General features: G+C 46.8%; 1 protein-coding gene across 5 annotated transcripts in view; it reads right to left on the bottom strand.

Moving 5' to 3' along the window:
- mrrf (mitochondrial ribosome recycling factor) overlaps nt 1-23,547 on the bottom strand; it is a 64,962-nt gene that overhangs the window by 32,295 nt on the left and 9,120 nt on the right. For 3 of the 5 annotated variants that reach the window (XM_072488384.1, XM_072488379.1, XM_072488380.1), the window contains exons 2-3: nt 10,188-10,231; nt 323-534 (exon numbers count right to left, since the gene is read on the bottom strand). In XM_072488384.1, the coding sequence (XP_072344485.1) occupies nt 323-506 (184 nt within the window). In that variant the 5' untranslated portion in view covers nt 507-534; nt 10,188-10,231. The remainder of the gene's footprint in view (nt 1-322; nt 535-10,187; nt 10,232-23,547) is intronic. The other 2 variants (XM_072488381.1, XM_072488383.1) reach the window with 1 other exon arrangement.

Consider the following 23,547-nt stretch of genomic DNA (forward strand, 5'->3'; position numbering starts at 1 on the left):
AATCACTTGGAAAGACTTTGTAAACAATTCTATCCCATAAACTAGAAAGGATATGAATTTAGAAATGAATACTGCACACTCTTGCATCCCACAAAGTAAGTTCCCAGATGATAAGATTTCAAGCCCAAAATAAGATTACATTTTGAACCAATTTTTCAAACAATACTGGCTGAATTACAAAAACCAAAAAGTAAATTGAACCAAATTACTTTCTATAAAAGTATCAAACATGATTACAAAGGCAAATGATTTCAACAACTAAATGTACACCGTTTTCCATTTCTACATATTATATATTATAAAAAAGGGAAAAGGTGGTTACCTTTGGTCTTCTTGGTAGCAAGTGGTCGGCTCAGGGATACATGTAGGGCCCCACACAGCTTGCAGTTGTCCAGGAACACAGCTGCAGGTCCTACCCGGCTCTCCACTGCTGATCGCATGAGAAGCGGTCGGAATTTGTACAGCGTGGCTCCGAGCTGGTACATCTGTCTCAGCACAATCGACATTGCGCAGGAAACTGCTTTTAATTGTTACCTAAAGTATAGCAGAAAAGCATTTTCAGGGTTGAGGAAAAGTTCAAAAAATGCAGGGAAGAGAAGTTTTCAGCAGCTTGTTAACATCGTTTAAATTTTCATTTTGCTCACACGCTTTAGTTTTCCCAGGCCTCTGTCAGTAAGTCACCTACCTATTCCCAATATTGCAAGGCAGACTTTTCCTTCAACATCTTCCAACATTCAAAACAACTAATTTTATTCCAGCTTTTTTTCATTAAGGATTTTTACACGTGGCCCAATATAGCTGATTCGAACTCAATGTAGTGTTCAAGACATACTGCCTCAGAAAAGTACTGCCAAATAATTATTACACTGAGCATTTAAGCTGAGTTTAACACCAGCTGATACCTTGTGCCTAGTCCATCTAAAATCCATCTATCAAAGCTTAGTGCATGGTTGTTATTGGGAGAGGGAAGGTACTGAAGGTGGGAAATACCCTGCAAATCTGAACAATTTGTATTAGTCTCTAGTAATTTTTAAAATTTATTTGGAGTACCCAATTATTATTATTTTTTCTCCAATTGAGGGGCAATTTTAGCATGGCCAATCCACCCAACCTGCACATCTTTGGGTTGTGGGGGTGAAACCCACGCAGACATGGGGAGAACGTGCAAACTCCACACGGACAGTGACCCAGGGCCGGGATTTGAACCCGGGTCCTCAGCGCCGCAGTCCCAGTACAACCACTGTGCCACATGCCACCGTCTAGTCTCTAATAATTAAGGTAGGCCTTGGAATTCTATTCAATTTTCTGGGAGAATTTAATTCTGATCAAGTTGGCCGATGCCAGTGCGGGAAAATAGAAACCTTTCCACTCTCAACACCCATTTAATCACTTTCCCGTTCAGGTATAACACAAACCAGATGCAGAATAAAGTTAATTCCGCCCTATCCCATCAATGCACCTTAAATCAATTTTCACAACAGTAAGCCCTGCTACAGGAGTGTGAACGTTTCCAATTTTCACACAAATTATCCCAGTGGCCTCTGAATGAGACGGCTAATTAGTGCTGTATTTCGGCCAGCTCTGTGCTTGAAATTTATTCCCGTTAGGAACTGGGTTCAGCAGCCATTTGATGGAGGACCTTTTTAACAGGGAATCATTTTATCTGCATTCTTGGACTGGATTTGAATGCAAGTCCCACAGATCAAAGAACAGGTTTAAACTTAACATGTCACCCACTATCCTAAAATAGACTGAATATCAATAACACTTAGTCATGAAGATTTCACCTCGTTACAGAAGGATAAATTACACTGGCTCAGTGCACACATTTCGCAGTATTAATTGTCAACATCAGTCAGTAGCACTAAAATCTCAGCTGAGTGGTCCTGGTTTGTTACTTATCCCACTGTGAGCATCCTGATTGTTCAGAGGATGTAGAAAATTATACATTCAGAGTTAATAATAATATCGCTTATTATCACAAGTAGGCTTCAAATGAAGTTACTGTGAAAAGCCCTTAGTCGCCACATTCCGGCGCCTGGTCGGGGAGGCCGGTATGGGAACAACCAATGTATCGCAAACTATCAGTACTTCCCTCTTCAGCCAGCCAAATTAACTCAAAGAGAGAGAATCTCAATCAATTATTCCAAGTGTGTATTCACTAATTGTGTTAATGCTAATCTGGTAACGTTGTTAATAAAATTGATGATCGGGGGGCAGCACGGTGGCGCAGTGAATAGCACTGCTGCCTCACGGTGCCGCGGTCATAGGTTCGATCCCAGCTCAGGGTCACTGTCTGTGTGGAGTTTGCACATTCTCCCTGTATTTGCATGGGTTTCGCCCCCACAACTCAAAGATGTGCAGGCTAGGTGGATTGGCCACGCTAAATTGCCTATTAATTGGAAACAATGAATTGGGTTCTCTAAATTTATTTTTAAATATTTATAATCGAGACCTTAAGTTTAATGGTTATTCAACAGCTAGGAACGTTGCCACTGTCTAAAATAACATGCACCTAAGGCAGAATATACTGAATCTACTGCAGACAAGTTAAATAATTGAATGATAATTTCCAGTATACAAGTGTTAAGCAAGTCAGAATTGTGGGGCAGGATTCTCCAATAATAGGGCTATATCCTCACGCCAGCATACAAACACTGGCGAATCACTCTGGACTTTCCTCAAGAAAGTCCTGAGCGATTCTCCGACGTGCAAGGGGCTAGCAGGGCCCCGGAGTGCTTCTCGCAGCTCTGGCTGCGGATACGGGGCCCCGCACTTCCGGTCGGGAGTCCACACATGCGCACGGCGGTGGCCTGCAGCGGCCGCCCTATGGGACATGGCGGACTCGGACCACGGAGTGGCACCAGAAATGTAGGCCCCCCCTCAACCCGCCGCCCCCCCCCCCCCCCCCCCCCCCCCCGAGATCACGCGTGCCCAAGGGTCCGTGACGACCGATTGCCCCCCTGGCCGTCGATGAGACCCACCCCCGGTGATAAATTCCCCCCCACCCCCTCACCAGGGCGGCTGCGGACTGAATCCACAGCCGCCACCAGCCGTTCCTGACAGCCGATAGGTGGTTAGAACCACACCGTCGGGAACACGTCCAGAGTTCCTCGGGGAATCGCATGGGGTGGCGCCTCGGTCAATGGCTCCCTACTCGCGCCGTGTACTTCGCGTGCGAGAAACTCCTGAGCGATTCCCAGACCGGAGAATCGCGGGTTCGGCGTCGGACCGGATTTCAGCGTAAACGCTCATTCTGCGCCGCCCCGCCGATCGCGATTTCAGCGCGGAGGCTCGGAGAATCCGGCCCGTGATACCTTTAGTTTAAACATCAGGGTGCACAAAAGGCATAGAGGGTGGAAAAACAAACGCCAAATTGTAAAACCTTCCGACAAAACTAAAGCCATTAGAAAACCAGAAGTGATGATTTTGTGCCAGCAATTGTATTTTGGAGTTCCGATGCCGAGCCAGTTCAGCTCACGTGGTTTGCTGAGGATATCTGATCCCCTCCCCTCCACGCAAATAGATTATTGTTTTGTAATGACTCCCGAAGCATTTATATACAAAGCATGGCATTTCCTGGTAACAGTGAAACAAGGCTGCAGTCATATTTGTAGTGCAAGTCTCAAGTTAAAATATCAGCTGACTCCAAAAGAAGGAGGGTTGAGATCCCCTTTATCTAGTCGCATGCAGCACTCCCAGATCTCAGGTGTGACTTTTGACCTTTAATGCAATGTCAATAGTGGGGTTCAAAGAGCCAGTGGGGTTGGTGGTTTTACTAGCAGGAGAAGGAGTTGAGAAATGTAAATGGACCAACAGGAGCATGCCTGATATTTTCAGGGGTGGAAGAAGCAGGATATTGCAAAGTGGGCAAGCAGAAAGCACATAAGGTAAACAGCGGTGAGAGAAACCTGGTTGGCGATCATGAATCAACATCGAGCTGATTTCAGCTTCACAGCATCAGCTTGTTCTCTGAATTCTATCGGAGGAGTTAAGGAGTGAATTAAACATACAAGATGTTTTTAAGTAAAAATGTTTTCTAAATGATGAACTATTATCCTTCCATCCTATTATCTGATAGATAAATCAAAGACTGGAGAAATCAAATGATTGAAATAATTGAACATGCATTGTAGCAACATCTTAAAAATGCTTGGAAAGATGAAGGGCTGGATTTTCCATCCTGCTACGCCTGAAGCGTTTTCCCGGTGGGACGTAGAATCGGACATCGGGGGAAAATTGTGATGCTTTGACCCACTGACCCCACCCCCCCCTGGGGCCAGGATCGAGGTTCACGACCATGCACTAGCAGGAGAATGTCAATGAAAGCAAATGGGTCTTCATTAACCATTTGTATCCATTTAGCGCGCCCAGCACCATATTCTCCGGCCCTCCATGATTCTCCAGTCCCCTCGACCAGGAATCACGTGGGCGCGGATCACTTCTGGTATCCACCAGCATAGCATGGCCCTGATGTGGTGAACCTGGCGGTGGGTCAAGGGGGTAACCCCTTCGAGGAGTTTCCCCCAAAGTCCATCCGAGGGCCACTCTCCAACCTCTTCCTCACCAATGCACTACCTGCACAACCCCCCATACACACCAGCTCCTCCCTCTCCCCTTTAATATGGAGACCTCCCACACCAGGGACCCATGAATTCCTTTAAAGAATTAAGTCTTGGTTTGTGCCACACAGTTTCAAACTAAATACTGAATAGCATTATCTTCTTAGGGGTCATTCAATTTTGATAACACAAACGGAAGTGTAGAATGAAATGTTGAATGTGCATTTCTTTGTACATATTATTGTCTTTTGTTAATAGTTATGCCAATCATCTGGACTGCCACCCATATTACAGTTTAGAAGCGAGACTTGGCTCTGTAGCCATCTAAGATGGCCACCTGCAAAGGACCATGGGAGTTATGGCCAACCCAGGACTCAAGACAGATACACAACCTATGTGTATCTAAAACACAGGTAACCAGACCTGACCGAAACCCCCGCTCGTTTACATTTCAATGGCCCATTTTCCCACGACAATAGGACTCCAATCAAGCAACCTGTACAGCCACAGACTGATCGGCGCCACTCCCCTTACCCAGACAGCACAACTGCCAAGGTCAATGACCGCGAAGGACCCGCCTAGCTACCAAGGCACCCACCTCCTTATTGGCCGAAATCGAAGAGAGTGATCAGAGCCTGTCGAACTATTGGGTCCAAGGTTAAGGACTGCCCCAAAGAGCACGAAATCCCAGAGGGATAAAAGAGAGCGCAGCCATGTGTTCTGTCTCTCTTGGATCTGCCCTGTGGCACCCAATTGCAGCAGGAACAACCAGCTAAGTTCAATACTAACGATCGCTACCTGACGGATGAGCCCAGCAGAGACAGAGCCACTTTCTTCAAACCAGCCAAGTGAAATCCAGATAAAGGCCTTTATCCATTTGCACAGTGCCGGTCGCCCTGAAGTTAAGTATAGATTATTGTAGCTGATAGGTGTAGTTTAACTCGTAGTAGACATTGTGTTTGCATGTTGAGGTAACTCTTGCGTATGTAAATAAACCATCTTTTGAACTAACTAACTAACTGGTTGAGTGGTCATTTGATCGATATAAGGGTTCACCGAGATAAATAAATAATACTAACAGGTCTGCTTTGAACACAAGCTTTACAAACAAACCAGTGATTTATCATTAAAAAAAATTCAGGAAAAGAAAATATGGGGTGGGATTCTCCAATCCCAGCCGCGTTTTTCTGTAGTGGGGGGCGCCATGCCATTCGCTAGTGACGGGATTCCCTGTTCCCGCCACTGTCAATGGAAATTTCCATTCGGGTCACCCCACACCATCGGGAAACCCATGGGAGGGGACCAGAGAATCCCAACGGAGAATTCCGGCCATAGGATATATGTCAACTCATTCTTACTAGGTGCTTGCCTACAATAGGAAAACACTGAAGATGCTTGAAATCTGAAATAAAATTTAAATGCTGGGATAGTCAGCGGGTCAGGCAGCATCAATGGGGGGAGAATCACAGTTCTGTTGAAACAAGCAGGATTTGACCTGAAATGTTCGGCTGGATTTTCCAGCCTGTCCCGCCACAGGAGATTTACCAGAATGTTGCCTAGTACGGAGGGAAGATCTTATGAGGAAAGGCTGAGGGACTTGAGGTTGTTTTCGTTAGAGAGAAGAAGGTTAAGATGTGACTTAATTGAGGCATACAAGATGATCAGAGGATTGGATAGGGTGGACAGTGAGAGCCCTTTTCCGCGGATGGTGATGTCCAGCACGAGGGGACATAGCTTTAAATTGAGGAGAGATAGGTATAAGACAGATGTCAGAGGTAAGTTCTTTACTCAGAGAGTAGCAAGGGCGTGGAATGCCCTGCCTGCAACAGTAGTGGACTCGCCAACACTAAGGGCATTCAAATGGTCATTGGATAGACATATGGACGATAAGGGAATATTGTAGATGGGCTTTAGAGTGGTTTCACAGGTCGGCGCAACATCGAGGGCAGAAGGGCCTGTACTGCGCTGTAATGTTCGATGTTCTATGTTCTAGGTCACCCACTGTGGTGGCTTGCCCGGAGGCGGGACGGGGGGGCCATACAAAATGCCGTAGACATCAGCGGGACAAATGCCGCTAGCCAATGCCGAGCTACCTCAGTCATTGGAAAACATGCCGCTGGTGGGGTGAAAATCCCACCCATGAACTCTGTTTTTCTTAAAAGAGACTGCTTGGTTTTGGTGGATGTGGAACATTCTAGGAATTGTATGGGCCACCTTTATCACTTCAGGACTATGAATAGTTTGGCAAGATGGTTCTGAAATTTGTTCTTTTTTGGTGTATTCAAACTGCAGCAGGTAAACTGGGAGCAAACCACTCTGAGTTCATATCAGGTCAAAAGAGCTACTTCATAAACAGCTCTAAACTCAGGTCAAATTCCTAGTGATTTATTGGTAATGAAACTTTCAGAATGCATTCACCAGAAGAGAGATCCTGATAATGACAGTGTAGGTAAGAAGTCTGACCAAATGCCCAGCTCCTTCAACCAAACCTGTGAATGCAATTACATACAGTTCACTATGGGCTGGATTCTTCCGCCCTGTCCGCCAAAAGAACGCCACGGTGAGACGCCAACAATGGAAAAATCCATTGACCTCAGGAGGAATTTTCCAGTCGCCTGGCGAACATGACCGGAGAATCCCACCCTATGTTTCTTCTCAAAAGATCAGATACCACGGGTTGGATTCTCCACACCCCGAATCCCGGCTGGCGCCAGGGCGGAGAATCCGTTTCCCCGCACGGAATCGGGATCAGCGACGGTTCCCCGACTCTACGGGCCACGAAAAGCGGCGTACTCGGAGCATCTACCTGTGGCCATTGCTGGAGGCCCACTCCACCCCCGATGGCTGAAGTCCCAATGGCGTGGATCTAATGTGGTCCTGCCGGTTCGGGAAACTAGCGTGGAGGCTGCGGACTCAGTCCGCGGACGCACTCTTCGGGGGCGGGCCGATCGGAGGGCAGGGGGGGCCTTATGCAATGTTTGTGCGGGCGGTAAGGGTCGAGCGCGCGGCCGATCGGGGGGTTTATTTTCAGTCCAGCTCCGCAGTCCGAGTCCTCCATAGAGCACAGCGCGACCGCTAGACCCAGAAAACGAGGGCCCGTATCCGCAGCAAAAGCTGCCAGATCTACGCCGGGTCTCTGCTAGCCCCCTGCAGGGCTAGGAATATGTGGCCTTACACGCCAGTTTTTCTGGCTTAAAAGTCCAGTTTTGATGCCGGCGTGGGGACATGGTCCCAATAACGGAGAATCCAGCCCCATTGGTTCTGCTTCCTGTTCTCTAGTTTGGCATCATATGAACCCTTGATGAGCTACTCACTCACAATACTCTCCAAGATATGAAATGTTCAGCACATACATTGCATTTATCATTCAATTATGAATATTAATTACATGCAATATCGGACAAAACATATAACTGGACTGAGAATCTGGTGAAACGGTATCGCTACAGTTCAACTGTAAGCCTAATCAAGTAGGTATAGATTGTTCTGGATCTGGTTACTAGAAGCTGCTCAACAGTGATCTTGGGTGACTCTTCTAGGAAAAATAAGCCAATTTATACTCACACCCCTCAGCGTCATACGTGAACTCAGACGCTCAGTATGTGGGAAAACATATCCCAGCAGATGAAGTGCTATTGCAGTTAATGGGTTTAAACAGAATGGCCCAGATTTTTACAATGGAAGGTTAAGGTTGTGGCGCTTCCTATTTTCATGAGGGCAGGTTTGGGAGTGGGTGTGGCTTACTGAGGCAGCTGGCTATTTAAATCATCAGCTGCCTCCACTGAAGTGGAAATCTGGTAGGCCAGTAAAGTGAAACCCGGTGTGTAGACTAGACCAGATGAGAACAGGCTTGTGGATTTGTTTGGATAGCCAGGTTACCCCTTTGGAGAAGTTAGGTATCCTTTGGATCTGGTCACAGGATACCTTTGGGGTGAGTTGGCATGGCAGGCGTAAGGGCAAAGAATGGTGGGTAGGGGCATGGGTTTGTATGTTGGCACTGTTGATGTAGGGGCTATAGATTGGCATAGCGGCTATCGAATGCTAAGTGAATGGGTGGAATGACGTAGAGGGCCATGGGGGGAGGGAGGCTGACATAGGTTGGCGTGAAGGCTGTAAGAGATTAGAGGGGGCGTGAGGTAGCATGGGGAGCATTAGGGCTGGAGGGATGTGCCATGCTTTAATCTTTATTTTAAAACTTTGGACACAGATCCAGAGCCCCAAGGTAGTCCGTTCAGCCAGTCCGCCTCAGCAATTGGTATCCTTGCTATTCTTCTCAGGACTTCTAATTCAAACCACCCCCCTGGACCGAATATCCAACATTCGAGCAGCCATTTTCAACGGTCAGCTTCTGTGCACCTAACCAGGAGCAAGAATCTGGGCCTAGATAAGCAATAATGCCAACAAAACAAAATCCGCCTTGAAGAGCTACTTCAAATTTGAAATTAACACATTTGAATAAAAGCATCTCACACAGATCACTCCCCAATCAATAGAAGCTTCCTTTTAACCTTTGCAACCTGATTTTAACTTACTATAATATACAAAATTACATGCAAAGTTTTACCTGAAAAACCTTTCTAAATGTCTTCAAATACAGAAGCAATCATGTATAGAGTGCTTCAGAAACAAATGAGATGCACATTTTAATGTTTTCTTCCCTTTATTCATAATGGTTTATTCAAATCATCTCATGTACTTTTCTAACTATTTTTGTCATTCTACCTTCAATATCATTGGATTTTTAATATTACTGCTGAGCATAGAGGCTGGGTAAAAGTATTTTTAAGTAAAACCCCCAAAACAAGAGAAGAATGGCACAATTGTGGGGCATCAGCATTAAGGATTTAAGGCTCATTAACAATCTTAATTCCCAATGAAATCTGTAATTACTGTATTCGTGCAGCTGCATGTTTAACCCTTTCTTCCTGAAACTCGATTCTCAAAGGCAGCCACCATTATTGTTTGTAACTTATTCATTATTCTAGTCATTAACAATTAGAATTTGTGCAGTAATCCAATTCTGGAAGTAGCTCTTTTACATCTCTGCTTCTAACATTACTGTGCAATTTCCTCCTGTGAGTGAATGCATGAGAGGTGGCTTGACTGATGAATATAGCTTTGTAATTTTGTTCCCCAATATGTAATCAGTATTCTTCCAACTGTACAATTAGGCACAGTTGTAAAAATACTATGCCTCAGACGGGGTTAGACAATTTCTTCCAGCAGATTTTTAAAACATTTCTCAAGTCTCCTTCTGGAATTCACATTTTTTCTCCCCTCAGATATCATCACTCTACTCTTCTCAAATTGAGAGAGTGGCCCACGGTGATTCATTTGCAGATGGTCTCTCACTATTCCTGGGAACAGGTTCTAGGTTCTAGTCACCACCTGGCAATGTTGTGGCTGTGAGGGAGAACTCATTGTGTTACAAATTCACATTTTTCCACCCTGTGTCAACAGAATTGAGGACTGTGACACGTGAACTCTGACTGACCAAAACGGCAGGTTTTAATGCTCCTGCGAATGTTTTATTATGTTACAGTTCCATATAAATGTAAGTTGTTGTTGCTTGCTTTAGCATAAGTCAAACAATGTCTCATACTGCAAAAGTCCTGGAGTACTTACTTCAATAAAGTAGTTCAAAGCACTTCCAAGCATGATCTTGGTATCTGGAATGGAGTAAATTGTGTTTCCATGATTAAAACTATGGATTAGTTAAACGATTAATATAAGAGTGAATGATGCATTACGCACATTCTTATGATTGGTTACTTGTATGTCTCATAAACCACAAAATTATTTCACTGTACTGAAGAGGACAACAGCTGAATGTGTATCAGAAACAATACATATTATACATCCTAGCCTTAACTTTCCCCAGACTCACTGGCAGCAAGTATGGATCGGAAAATTGTAACAAAACTTATCACACCTCTATTGCCCGACACTTCTGAGGAAAACAAAAGAGGCTGACATGGGCATGAAAAGCCTTGTTCAAAGGCATAATTAGGGAAATGAGGTCCCACACTGAATTGTAGTTCAGATGGCATGCATTACAGAAAAATTGGTCTAGTCAGCTTTGGACTATCAATTAAAGCAAGGCTGCTGTTGTTGTTATCGTGTTTTGAAGGACTCTGAATTGACAATGACCATTTCTTTGAACATCCTGTGTACTTTTCCTCCCTCTACATGTTGCCTGATTGTTGAAAAGAAACAATTGGCCAACACACATTTTTCTGAAGATCTTCTTATTGCTCTTACAGGACAGGTTACAGTTTACAAAGTTGGGAGGATGGGAATCCCTTTCGGTGTTACCATAGGGCTGAATGAAGTGCACAAAAAGGGCACAACATCTTCAGATCAGTAATACCTCATACAGTATGTTTTCTCCTTGGTAACACCCAAGGATCCATGTTTACAGACCAGATATATTTGTCTTTGGCACCACCACTCCACAGCCGAGACACTGATTCAGCTAAGTGGCGTGCTATAAGCTATTTTACAAACAACGAAGTCCAAAGATGCGCAGGTTAGGTGGATTGGCCATGCTGAATTTCCCCTTAGTGTCCAGGGATGTGCTGGTCAAATGGAGTTCTGGGGATATGGTGGGGGAGTTATTCTGGGTAGGGTGCTCTTTCAGAGGGTCGGTACAGACCTGATGGGCCGAACAGCCTCCTTCTGCACTGTAGGGATTAATGATTCTATAAAGATTGGATCATTCTTCCCATATTATAAGGGTCACAACTTTGTTAATAATAATAATCTTTATTGTTGTCATAAGTAGGCTTACATTAATCCTGCGATGAAGTTACTGTGAAAAGCCCCTCGTCCCCACAAGACGGCGCCTGTTCAGGTACTCTGAGGGAGAATTCAGAATGTCCAATTCACCTAAGAAGTACATCTTTCAGGACTTGTGTGAGGAAACCGGAGCACCCAGAGGAACCCCACGCAGACACAGGGAGAATGTGCAGACTCCGCACAGACAGTGACCCAAGCTGGAATCGGACCTGGGACTCTGGCGCTGTGAAGCAATAGTGTTAACCACTGTGCTATCATAGTATCTTTCAAGACTACTGAAGGGAGGTGATGGCGTAGTGGTCACTGCACTAGTAAACCAGAGATCCAGAGTAATGCTCTGGGGACCCAGGTTCACATCCCATCACTGCAGATGGTGATATTTGAATTCAATAAAAATCTGGAATTAAAAGTCTAATGATGACCATGAAACGATTGTCATAAAACCCCTCTGGTTCACTAATGTCCTTTAGGGAATGAAATCTGTCATCTTTACCTGGTCTGGCCTACATGTGACTCCAGACCCATAGCAATGCTAACTCCCTCAAGGGCAATTAGGGATGGGTGATGAATGCCTGCGATGCCCATGTCCCATGAACAAATAAAAAAAAGGGATATCTAGCCAATAACCCCATCTGCTGCTGTGTTTGGGAAGAGACTCACCTCAGGTTTAATATGAGAGACATTTATTCACTTTCCCATTGGAAGCTTTTCCAGTAGAGAGAGTTCAGTACTTTCAACGCCTCACAGGTCTTAACACATTTTGTCATCAGAAGTCCACATGACAACTGAAAGATTGCAACTGGAAAGCATATTCCTCTGTAATCAGGGGCTCCAGCCTACATTCCATAGTTCTCTAGCACATTAATACCCATTTTCCTGATAGTTACTGAGCTTTTACAATGTAGCAGTCAATGGTTTTGCCATTGACAGCCTAGAGAAAGGAATATTTATATAGCATTGGTCATGTCCAACTGACAAATTACTTTTGAAGCGTAGTCATGCCCATGTCGGCAAACATGGCAGCCAATTCAGGTACAGCAAAGTCCCATAAAGAAAGATTATTTCGGATTGGTTGAGAGTTGAATGTTGGCCAAAACATTGGGAGGGCACCTTGCTCTTCTTTAAATGTCATGGAATCTTTTAATTTCCTCTAAATAGGCAGGCATGGTCTAACTTTGAAATTAAAGAAGAGATTGTGGCACAGTGGTGATGACTCCAGACCAACACCAATGTGTGGCTCTTAAATGGCCCATCAAGCCAGTTACAAGAGGGTAATTAGGGATGAGCAACAGCTAACAGCACCCACATCGCGTGAAGAATTAAAGAAAATTTCACCTACAGCCCATTCTCGCCAAAAGACAGCACTCTCTTTCTGTGCTGGAACTTCAAGCCACAACATTGTAACTGAGCTTAACGTGCTACAACTGATGGCTTTCAGATGACCAGGACTACAGTTTGTAGCCACAATAAATGATCTCAATCAGATCTCCACATACACAGACACTACCCATACACCAAGCAACTTACTCTGGAGCTGACCACTGGGCTGGTCAAGCAACAATTCTATTTTATGGACATCTTAGGCCTGGAATTGCTTGATAGTCCATTCAAGCCTTCAAAAGGCATTGGTTCAAAGGTGAAATCCTTGTCTTTCAATTCCATAGACCGGAAGACCCCAAATTACATATCAGGGGCGAAATTCTCCGGTATCGGCGCGATGTCCGCTGACCGGCGCCAAAAACGGCGCAAATCAGTCGGGCATCGCGCCGCCCCAAAGGTGCGGAATCCTCCGCATCTTGGGGGGCCGAGCCCTAACGTTGAGGGGCTAGGCCCGCGCCGTTACAATTCGGCAACCGGCGGGGGCGGGATTCATGCCAGCCCCCGGCGATTCTCCAACCCGGCCGGGGGTCGGAGAATCTCGCCCCAGAACTCTGCTAAGATTACAGATTTAAGGGTTCTGTAATTGATTGAAAGTACCACTGAGCTGGAAACAAAGAAAATCAGCCACAGTTATCACTTTTGAATGCTGTACACCAACTTGACTGGAACTGCATGTGTGTGCAAGCACTGCAGTTCACTCTAAATGGTGTCCTCCACAGTTGGTTGACCTGTGTAAATTGTATACCCAACTTTGGACTTAGTGTAGAATACAATTCTTATCATTTAAAACAGTACTAGAGTGGGAGAGGAGAGAAAGAACAATTTAAAATGACTTAAAGCACGAAAAGTGTGAAGTATTACATTTACATTGAATTCAAATACTCAGCCCACAGTTCTAAGAGCTAAACCAGAGTTTGGCTGCAAAATACACTTGCACAAGAGTGCAGCCGCACTTAGTACAGACACTGTCAACCCCACAGAATTAGAAACAAAGTGGGTTTGTTTTCCTTTTATCTTTTGAAGCCCAGTTTAATAGAAAATAAATTCAGATCGCCTCACTCTGGAAAACATTAATAATAAAGGTGCAGGTTAGTGCATTAGTGCCATGATTGAAGTCATTGATGGACAACATCAAGTGACATGCATCATAATAAGCGGATCCTTTGCTCCACCTGAACCTGTATCTTGCATTAACAGAACAGGTCTGAGCTTCTTAAACTCTGGAAATAAATATCATTTCATTCTTTTTGAACAAAGGATGCATGGATTTTATTTGGATGCATTATCTGTTGTTTTTGAACTAAGCTGTAAAGGATTCATGATCAATCGATACTTTATTTTACTTTTTTATATCTATAATCTGCCATTTCACCATTCTGCGAATCAGTGGCTAAGCAGCTGGTCTACAGGCAGTGCTATTTCATTACCCAATGTTGCATCAGAAAAACTATATTAATTGACGACTAACTGTTTAAAATTGAAGTTATAAGACATAAAAATGTTACTGATTTGCAACCGATTTATGCTTAGAGGGCAGCACGGTGGTGCAGCGCTTAGCACTGTTGGGATATGAGGGTTTTCAAATGGATGGGTTTCCACATGACCAGAAGCCCTCAGAGCATTTGCAGGAAACTGTGGGCAGTCTCAACAGCCGGGAGCCTGAAGGCTGCAGTTAGGGGGTGGATTTAAATGAATTTGTGCAGCAATAGGGGTCTCAGCCAGGGTCCCCAAGTCCACGCAGTTGCTGCCAGGTCATTTCCTGCTACCCACTGAGGTCCAGGCAAACATCACCCAGCAAGCCTGAAAGGTTTGAAACGTTTGCTTACTACCTCCTTGCTCCCTCTCAACAGCCATCGCGCCCGGGTCCCGCTGGTAAATATTTGCACCAATTCACACCCGCATGACTCCTGGCTGAGGGGCGGCGCTGGAGAATTGGGCTTCCAGGCTGTTAATCAGACGCAAATTGGTGAAAATGATCGATCTGCATCTTCCCGCTAGCGCTGGGCATGTAGCTCGCTGCTGATGCTAGAGGGGGACTGGAGCATTGAAACGGGTGCCAATCCCGCTTTTTAGCCGCCGCTCCATTCTCTAGATCGGGGAACCCGCTACCGGCATCGGGCAATAGAGAATCCAGCTCAATGTCAAAGCTTTAGTAAGGGTGCAGAAGAGATTTATTAGAATGGTATCAGAGTTGAGGTACTTAGTTATTTGGAGCAGCTGGAGTTGTTCTTAGAGAGCAGAAAAATTGGGAGTTTTGATGAAATGTTCAAAATCCTAAATTATTCTGACAGTCAATAAGTCATCACTTTGTGTCGCTACTCTCTGGAAACCAGGAATTAAGTGATTTTGATGAGAATGGAGAAGGATATAATTTGGATGTGTGGATAGTGCAATGCAGTGGAACCAGAAAGAAATATTGGGATATTGTATGTGTTTGACAAGTTACTTCATCTCGTCTAAAGTCATATTTGTAAAGTAAAAACAAGATTGTATTTTTTTCTATACTTATTTTCCAAAGACATGGGAATAGATTGAAAACAACGTTTATATGTTAATGTATGGTTGCACATATTCAACTGAAATTGTTTTAATTTTCAGTAGCACAAAATCATAAACTTGGAAATGTTAGGTATTGGAAATAAAGTTTCAACTTTAAAATTAAAAATGCTGGCCGCGACCAGCCTTTAAATATGAAAGATAGAGATACAAACTAGCCAGGATATCGCAATTGAATCTGCTGGAGAGACCTTCACAGGAGAGTCCACGGCAGGACAAAGCAATGCTGGTGTGAGCTGTATCCAGAGCTCCAGGGCCTCTGATGAACAAACAATTAAGAAGTAACTGAAATCAGGAACAAAGCAGAATAAAGATGATTTTTTTGAGGTATGGCTTTAATTGTGCCAATTCAAATCAGGATGCGAAGCCCATGTGTATTATATGCAGGGAAGTACTGGCAAATGGAAGTTTAAAAACCTCAAATATTCAAAGGCATTTGAAGACTTTCAAATGGTGTGTTCGAGGAACAACCTCTTGATTTTTTCAAAGGATGCAGCGAGAACTTAACTCTTCAGCTGAAGTCCTTAGCAGAAATATAACGGTGAATGATGAAGCAAGTGAGATTGTGAGGATCAAGCAGGATCACCTGCCGCATTAAAGGTAAGCAATAATGGTGGCTCGCGAAGGTCGGCCAGCTTGGGTTGTTCAGGTTGGCCAGAATGGGTCGCAAACATCGGTCATCGTGGGTCCCAAAGGTCCGACAGTTGGTAAAAGTGGATCCCAGGAAAAAATGTTTGAAAAACACTCCTGTAGGGACAGCAGCGTCGCATTGGACTCTCACTTGTTTGGAGCATGCCGCACTCTATCGCAGCCTCTCCTCAACCTCCCCCGAGTTGCAGTGCCCTTTCCTCATAGGAGGTGTTAACCCGAATATCCGGGTTGCCGCCTCCCGTCTTCTGGTGCTCCCATCTTTGGTCATCTTTATCATCGGGCACAGAAAGGACATAATGAGATGCTGGGACACGGTTTTTATGGGAGGTTTGTAGCTGGTGGCATGTGCGTGCAAGGCTCCTGGCCAAAGAGGGCAATACATGTGTTGGAGTTTTGTGGAGGATGGGTTGTAAGGGAGCTGCAGGCAGGTGGGATGTTGTTGGCCTCTAGGGGATTGGGGGGAAATGTGAGGAGTGAAGGATGGGAGTGATGCCAGGTGCACAGAGGTGGTTACTCACCCAGGCTGCTCTAAGAAGGTCATTCATCTTCATCCTGCATTGCGTGCTGGTCCTCCTGGTGTGGCTGTCAGTACTGGCAGCCTCTGCCGCCTCATCCCTGGCCTTGTTCAGAAGGACGGTTTGAGTCTCTCCTCCACCCTGGCAAAGAGCATTCTCCTCTCCTTGATGGCTTCCAGAATTTGATTGACGTCAGCATCCAGGAACCTTGGTGCTGATCTTCGTACAGCCGGAATGGCTGGAATGACATCTTTGCTGAGTGAAGCACTTAAAAGCTGCTCCACTTTGTCTGGCTCTGAACGAGAATCCCGACCCCAGCGAATCAGATGCCAGTGGGGCCGGTAATCATGCAGGCTGCATGTGGGCAGTGCGGTGGCCCATTTGCACGGCTTGAACTTCTCCTGGCTGGCACTCCTAGCGAGAGCCACAGGTCCCGCGATTCTACTCCGGCAGCAGCACTTAGTTTCCAGAGCGGAGAATCCAGTCCATTATTCCTGAAGTGTGGTGTCCAGAATTAAACATACTGGCTGAAATTCTCCAGCCATTCACTGGCCATTCAGACATGTAATGCCACAGGTCCCGCGATTCTACTCCGGCAGCAGCACTTAGTTTCCAGAGCGGAGAATCCAGTCCATTATTCCTGAAGTGTGGTGTCCAGAATTAAACATACTGGCTGAAATTCTCCAGCCATTCACTGGATTCGCTGATCCCACCGGCAGTGCACCCCCACCTGCAGGTTTCCTTGCGGCATGGGATGGCTTCAATGGGAAATCCCACAGACAGTGGCAGGAGCAGAGAATCCCACTGTTCCTTAATTTGAAAAAATAATTGGGTACTCTAACTTTATTTTTAAAAACTTTCTTGCTTTTGTACTCTAAGCCTCAATTAATTAAGTCAAGTATCCTATGTGCTTTCTTGCTAATCTACTCAACTTGTCGTGCTAATCTTCTCAATTTGTCATGCCACTTTCAAACATTAGTGTACTTGCACTCTTTGGTCTCCTTGCTCCAGATCCCCCTTTTAGAAATGTACCACTTAGTTTGTATTGCCTCGTCGACTCTTCGTACCAAAATACATCACTTCACACTTCTCTGTGTTAAATTTCATCACCTTACATGTCTGCCTATTTCACCTGACTAGGTCCTTCTGAAGTTATTACTATGCTCCTCATTGTCAACCACATTTCATGTCATATGTAAGCTGAAATGTTGCCCTGTATACCCAATATACCCAAGACAAGGTCATTAATGTTTCAAAATGAGCAGTGGTCCTAATCCTGTCCTCTGGGGAGCACCATTGTATACTTCTCTCCAGTCTGAAAATCAAGTCAAGTTCCTAACCACACTGCCACTGTCCCGTTAATCCCATGTGTTTTAATTTTGCTAACAAGACTAACATATGATATTTTAGAAATCACCTTTTGAATGTCCATACACACCACTTAAACCTTGCAACCCTTGATGTGAAACGCGGGCGTTTCACTCTGGACTTTCCTGAAGAAAGTCCAAAGTGATTCTCCTACCTGAAGGGGGCTAGCAGGGCACTAAGTACTCCACGCAGCTCTGCCTGCCGATACAGGTCCCTGCACTTCCGGTCAGAAGTCTGCACATGCACATGGTGGCGGCCTTGGGCGGTCACCCCGCGCGACATGGCAGACTCGCACTGCGGAGGGGCCCTGAAAATATAGACCCCCCCCCCCCCCCCGAGATCGTGAGCGCCCAAGGATCGGTGGCCCCCGATCGCTAGCCTGGCCGTCCCCGAGGCCCCCCCCCCCCCCCCCGGTGAAGGATCCTCCCCGCCCCCCACCAGGACAGCCGCGGACTGAGTCCGCAGTTCCCGGCAGGCAAAGCGTGGTTAGAACCACGCCATCTGGAACTCGGTCAGTTTTCTCCGCCCCCCCCGCGCCGATCGCAATTTCGGCACGGAGGCTTGGAGAATCCTGCCCGTGATATTTGCCCACTGATCTAGATCATGTGGACTGAAATATTCTAGAGAGTGCCTCTGCAATTTCTACCCTTCCCTCAGGAATCTAGGATGCATCCCATCCGAACCTGGTGACTTTTTGTTTTGAGTATGGCCTGCCTTTTAAGTACCTCTCCCTTTATCTGTTTTTATGGCACAATGGTTAGAACTGCTGCCTCACAGCGCCAGGGACCCGGGTTCAATTCCAGCCTTGGGTCACTGTCTCTGTGGAGTTTGTACATTCTCCCCATGTCTGCGTGGGTTTTCTCCGGGTGCTCCGGTTTCCACCCACAGCCCAAAGATGTGCAGGTTAGGTGGATTGGCCATGCTAAATTACCTCTTAGTGTCGAAAAGGTTAGGTGGGGTTACTGGGTTACAGGGATAGGGTGGGGTGTGGGCCTAGGGAGGGTGCTCTTTCAGAGGGTCGGTGCACTCGATGGACCGAATGGCCTCCTTCTGCACTGTAGTGTTTCTATATAACAGTAACTTGCCGTGCTAATGTAAGCCTACTTGTGGCACTAATAAAGATTATAATTATTATTAAGATTCAATGAATATACGGCCTTTTATCTCACTATAATGTCTGGTTCTCCAGTTTAATATGGATACCAGTACCTCAGCTAATGCCATCTGCCTTCATGGGGTGTTTTCTTTTTTTTTAAATAATATTTTATTGAAAATTTTTGGTCAACCAACACAGTACATTGTGCATCCTTTACACAACATTGTAACAATACAGATAATAATGACCTTTTTAAATTTAAAGAAAAACAACAAATAAATAAATATTAAATAACAAAAAAATAAAAACTAGCCCTAATTGGCAACTGCCTTGTCTCAGGCCACCCCCCCCCCCATCCCCCCCCCTCCCCCCCCCCCCCCATCCCTCCCCCCTCCCCCCCCCCCAATTCCTGGGCCGCTGCTGCTGCCTTCTTTGTTCTCCCCTATTTATCTTTCCGCAAGATATTCGACGAACGGTTGCCACCGCCTAGTAAACCCTTGAGCCGACCCCCTTAGGACGAACTTAATCCGCTCTAACTTTATGAACCCCGCCATATCATTTATCCAGGTCTCCACCCCCGGGGGCTTGGCTTCTTTCCACATTAGCAATATTCTGCGCCGGGCTACTAGGGACGCAAAGGCCAAAACATCGGCCTCTTTCGCCTCCTGCACTTCCGGCTCTTGTGCAACCCCAAATATAGCCAACCCCCAGCTTGGTTCGACCCGGACTCCTACTACTTTCGAAAGCACCTTTGTCACCCCCATCCAAAACCCCTGTAGTGCCGGGCATGACCAAAACATATGGGTATGATTCGCTGGGCTTCTCGAGCACCTCGCACACCTATCCTCCACCCCAAAAAATTTACTGAGCCGTGTTCCAGTCATATGTGCCCTGTGTAATACCTTAAACTGAATCAGGCTTAGCCTGGCGCACGAGGACGACGAGTTTACCCTGTTTAGGGCATCTGCCCACATCCCCTCCTCAATCTCCTCCCCTAGCTCTTCTTCCCATTTCCCTTTTAGTTCGTCCATCATAGTCTCCCCTTCGTCTCTCATTTCCCTATATATATCCGACACCTTACCGTCCCCCACCCATTTCTTTGAGATGACTCTGTCCTGCACCTCTTGTGTCGGGAGCTGCGGGAATTCCCTCACCTGTTACCTCGCAAAAGCCCTCAATTGCATGTACCTGAATGCATTCCCTTGGGGCAACCCATATTTCTCGGTCAGCGCTCCCAGACTCGCAAACTTCCCATCCACAAATAGATCTTTCAATTGCGTTATACCTGCTCTTTGCCACATTCCATATCCCCCATCCATTCCCCCCGGGGCAAACCTATGGTTGTTTCTTATCGGGGACCCCCCCAGTGCTCCGGTCTTTCCCCTATGTCGTCTCCACTGTCCCCAAATCTTCAGTGTAGCTACCACCACCGGACTCGTGGTATAGTTCCTTGGTGAGAACAGCAATGGGGCTGTCACCATAGCCTGCAGGCTGGTCCCCCTACAGGACGCCCTCTCTAATCTCTTCCACGCCGCTCCTTCCTCCTCTCCCATCCACTTACTCACCATTGAAATATTAGCGGCCCAATAATACTCACTTAGGCTCGGTAGTGCCAGCCCCCCCCCTATCCCTACAACGCTGTAAGAATCCCTTCCTCACTCTCGGAGTCTTCCCGGCCCAAACAAAACCCATGATACTCTTTTCTATCCTTTTGAAAAAAGCCTTCGTGATCACCACTGGGAGACACTGAAACACAAAGAGGAATCTCGGGAGGACCACCATCTTAACCGCCTGCACCCTCCCTGCCATTGACAATGCTACCATATCCCATCTCTTGAAATCTTCCTCCATCTGTTCCACCAACCGCGTCAAATTTAGCCTGTGCAATGTGCCCCAATTCTTAGCTATCTGGATCCCCAGGTAACGAAAGTCTCTTGTTACCTTCCTCAACGGTAGGTCTTCTATTTCTCTACTCTGCTCCCCTGGATGCACCACAAACAGCTCACTCTTCCCCATGTTCAATTTATACCCTGAAAAATCCCCAAACTCCCCAAGTATCCGCATTATTTCTGGCATCCCCTCCGCTGGATCCGCCACATATAGTAGCAGATCATCCGCATATAAAGATACCCTGTGTTCTTCTCCTCCCCTAAGTATTCGCCTCCATCCCTTGGAACCTCTCAGCGCTATCGCCAGGGGCTCAATCGCCAGTGCAAACAGTAATGGGGACAGAGGACATCCCTGTCTTGTCCCTCTATGGAGCCGAAAATATGCCGATCCCCGTCCATTCGTGACCACACTCGCCACTGGGGCCCTATACAACAGCTGCACCCATCTAACATACCCCTCTCCGAACCCAAATCTCCTCAACACCTCCCACAGATAATCCCACTCCACTCTATCAAATGCTTTCTCGGCATCCATCGCCACTACTATCTCCGTTTCACCCTCTGGTGGGGCCATCATCATTACCCCTAACAACCTCCGTATGTTCGCGTTCAGCTGTCTCCCCTTCACAAACCCAGTTTGGTCCTCATGAACCACCCCCGGGACACATTCCTCTATTCTCATTGCCATTACCTTGGCCAAGACCTTGGCATCTACATTGAGGAGGGAGATTGGTCTGTAGGACCCGCATTGTAGCGGATCCTTTTCCTTCTTTAAAAGAAGCGATATCGTTGCTTCTGACATAGTCGGGGGCAGTTGTCCCCTTTCCTTTGCCTCGTTGAAGGTCCTCGTCAGTAGCGGGGCGAGCAAGTCCAAATATTTTCTGTAAAATTCAACTGGGAATCCGTCCGGTCCCGGGGCCTTTCCCGTCTGCATGTTCCTAATTCCCTTCACCACTTCTTCTACCGTGATCTGTGCTCCCAATCCCATCCTTTCCTGCTCTTCCACCTTGGGAATTTCCAGCCGATCCAAAAACTCCATCATTCTCTCCCTCCCATCCGGGGGTTGAGCTTCATACAATTTTTTATAAAATGTCTTAAACACTTCATTCACTCTCTCCGCTCCCCGCTCCGTCTCTCCATCTTCGTCTCTCACCCCCCCTATTTCCCTCGCTGCTCCCCTTTTCCTCAATTGGTGTGCCAGCAATCTGCTCGCCTTCTCTCCATATTCATACTGTACACCCTGCGCCTTCCTCCATTGTGCCTCTGCAGTGCCTGTGGTCAGCAAGTCAAATTCCACATGCAGCCTTTGCCTTTCCCTATACAGTCCCTCCTCCGGTGCTTCCGCATACTGTCTGTCCACCCTCAGAAGTTCTTGCAACAACCGCTCCCGTTCCTTACTCTCCTGCTTCCCTTTATGTGTCCTTATTGATATCAGCTCCCCCCTAACCACCGCCTTCAACGCCTCCCAGACCACTCCCACCTGAACCTCCCCATTGTCATTGAGTTCCAAGTACTTTTCAATGCATCCCCTCACCCTTAAGCACACCCCCTCATCCGCCATTAGTCCCATGTCCATTCTCCAGGGTGGACGCCCTCTTGTTTCCTCCCCTATCTCCAAGTCTACCCAGTGTGGGGCATGATCCGAAATGGCTATAGCCGTATATTCCGTTCCCCTCACCCTCGGGATCAATGCCCTACCCAACACAAAAAAGTCTATGCGTGAATAGACTTTATGGACATAGGAGAAAAACGAGAACTCCTTACTCCTAGGTCTACTGAATCTCCACGGGTCCACCCCTCCCATCTGCTCCATAAAATCCTTAAGCACCTTGGCTGCTGCCGGCCTCCTACCAGTCCTGGACTTCGACCTGTCCAGCCTTGGTTCCAACACCGTGTTAAAGTCTCCCCCCATTATCAACTTTCCGGTCTCTAGGTCTGGGATGCGTCCTAGCATTCGCCTCATAAAATTGGCATCGTCCCAATTCGGGGCATACACGTTTACCAACACCACCATCTCTCCCTGTAATTTGCCACTCACCATCACGTATCTGCCCCCGTTATCCGCCACTATAGTCTTTGCCTCGAACATTACCCGCTTCCCCACTAATATAGCCACCCCCCTGTTTTTCGCATCCAGCCCCGAATGGAACACCTGCCCTACCCATCCTTTGCGCAACCTAACCTGATCTATCAGTTTCAGGTGCGTTTCCTGTAACATGACCACATCTGCTTTAAGTTTCTTAAGGTGTGCGAGTACTCGTGCCCTCTTTATCGGCCCGTTAAGCCCCCTCACGTTCCACGTGATCAGCCGAGTTGGGGGGCTTCCCACCCCCCCCCCTTGCCGGTTAGCCATCATCTTTTTCCAGCTTCTCGCCCAGTTCCCACGCGGCTGTATTTCTCCCAGACGGTGCCCCCCCGCCCATCCTTTCCCGTACCCACTCCCCCCTTTCCCCAGCAGCAGCAACCCAGTAATTCCCCCCTCCCCCCCCCGCTAGACCCCCCGCTAGCGTAATTACTCCCCCCATGTTGCTCCCAGAAGTCAGCAAACTCTGGCTGACCTCGGCTTCCCCCCGTGATCACGGCTCGCCCCGTGCGGCGCCCCCTCCTTCCTGCTTCTCTATTCCCGCCATAATTATCATAGCGCGGGAACCAAGCCCGCGCCTCTCCCTCGGCCCCGCCTCCCATGGCCAACGCCCCATCTCCTCTCCCTCCCCACCTCCCCCCATCACCAC

Source organism: Scyliorhinus torazame, chromosome 22 (assembly GCF_047496885.1).
Source record: "Scyliorhinus torazame isolate Kashiwa2021f chromosome 22, sScyTor2.1, whole genome shotgun sequence".
NCBI classification, from domain to species: Eukaryota; Metazoa; Chordata; class Chondrichthyes; order Carcharhiniformes; family Scyliorhinidae; genus Scyliorhinus; species Scyliorhinus torazame.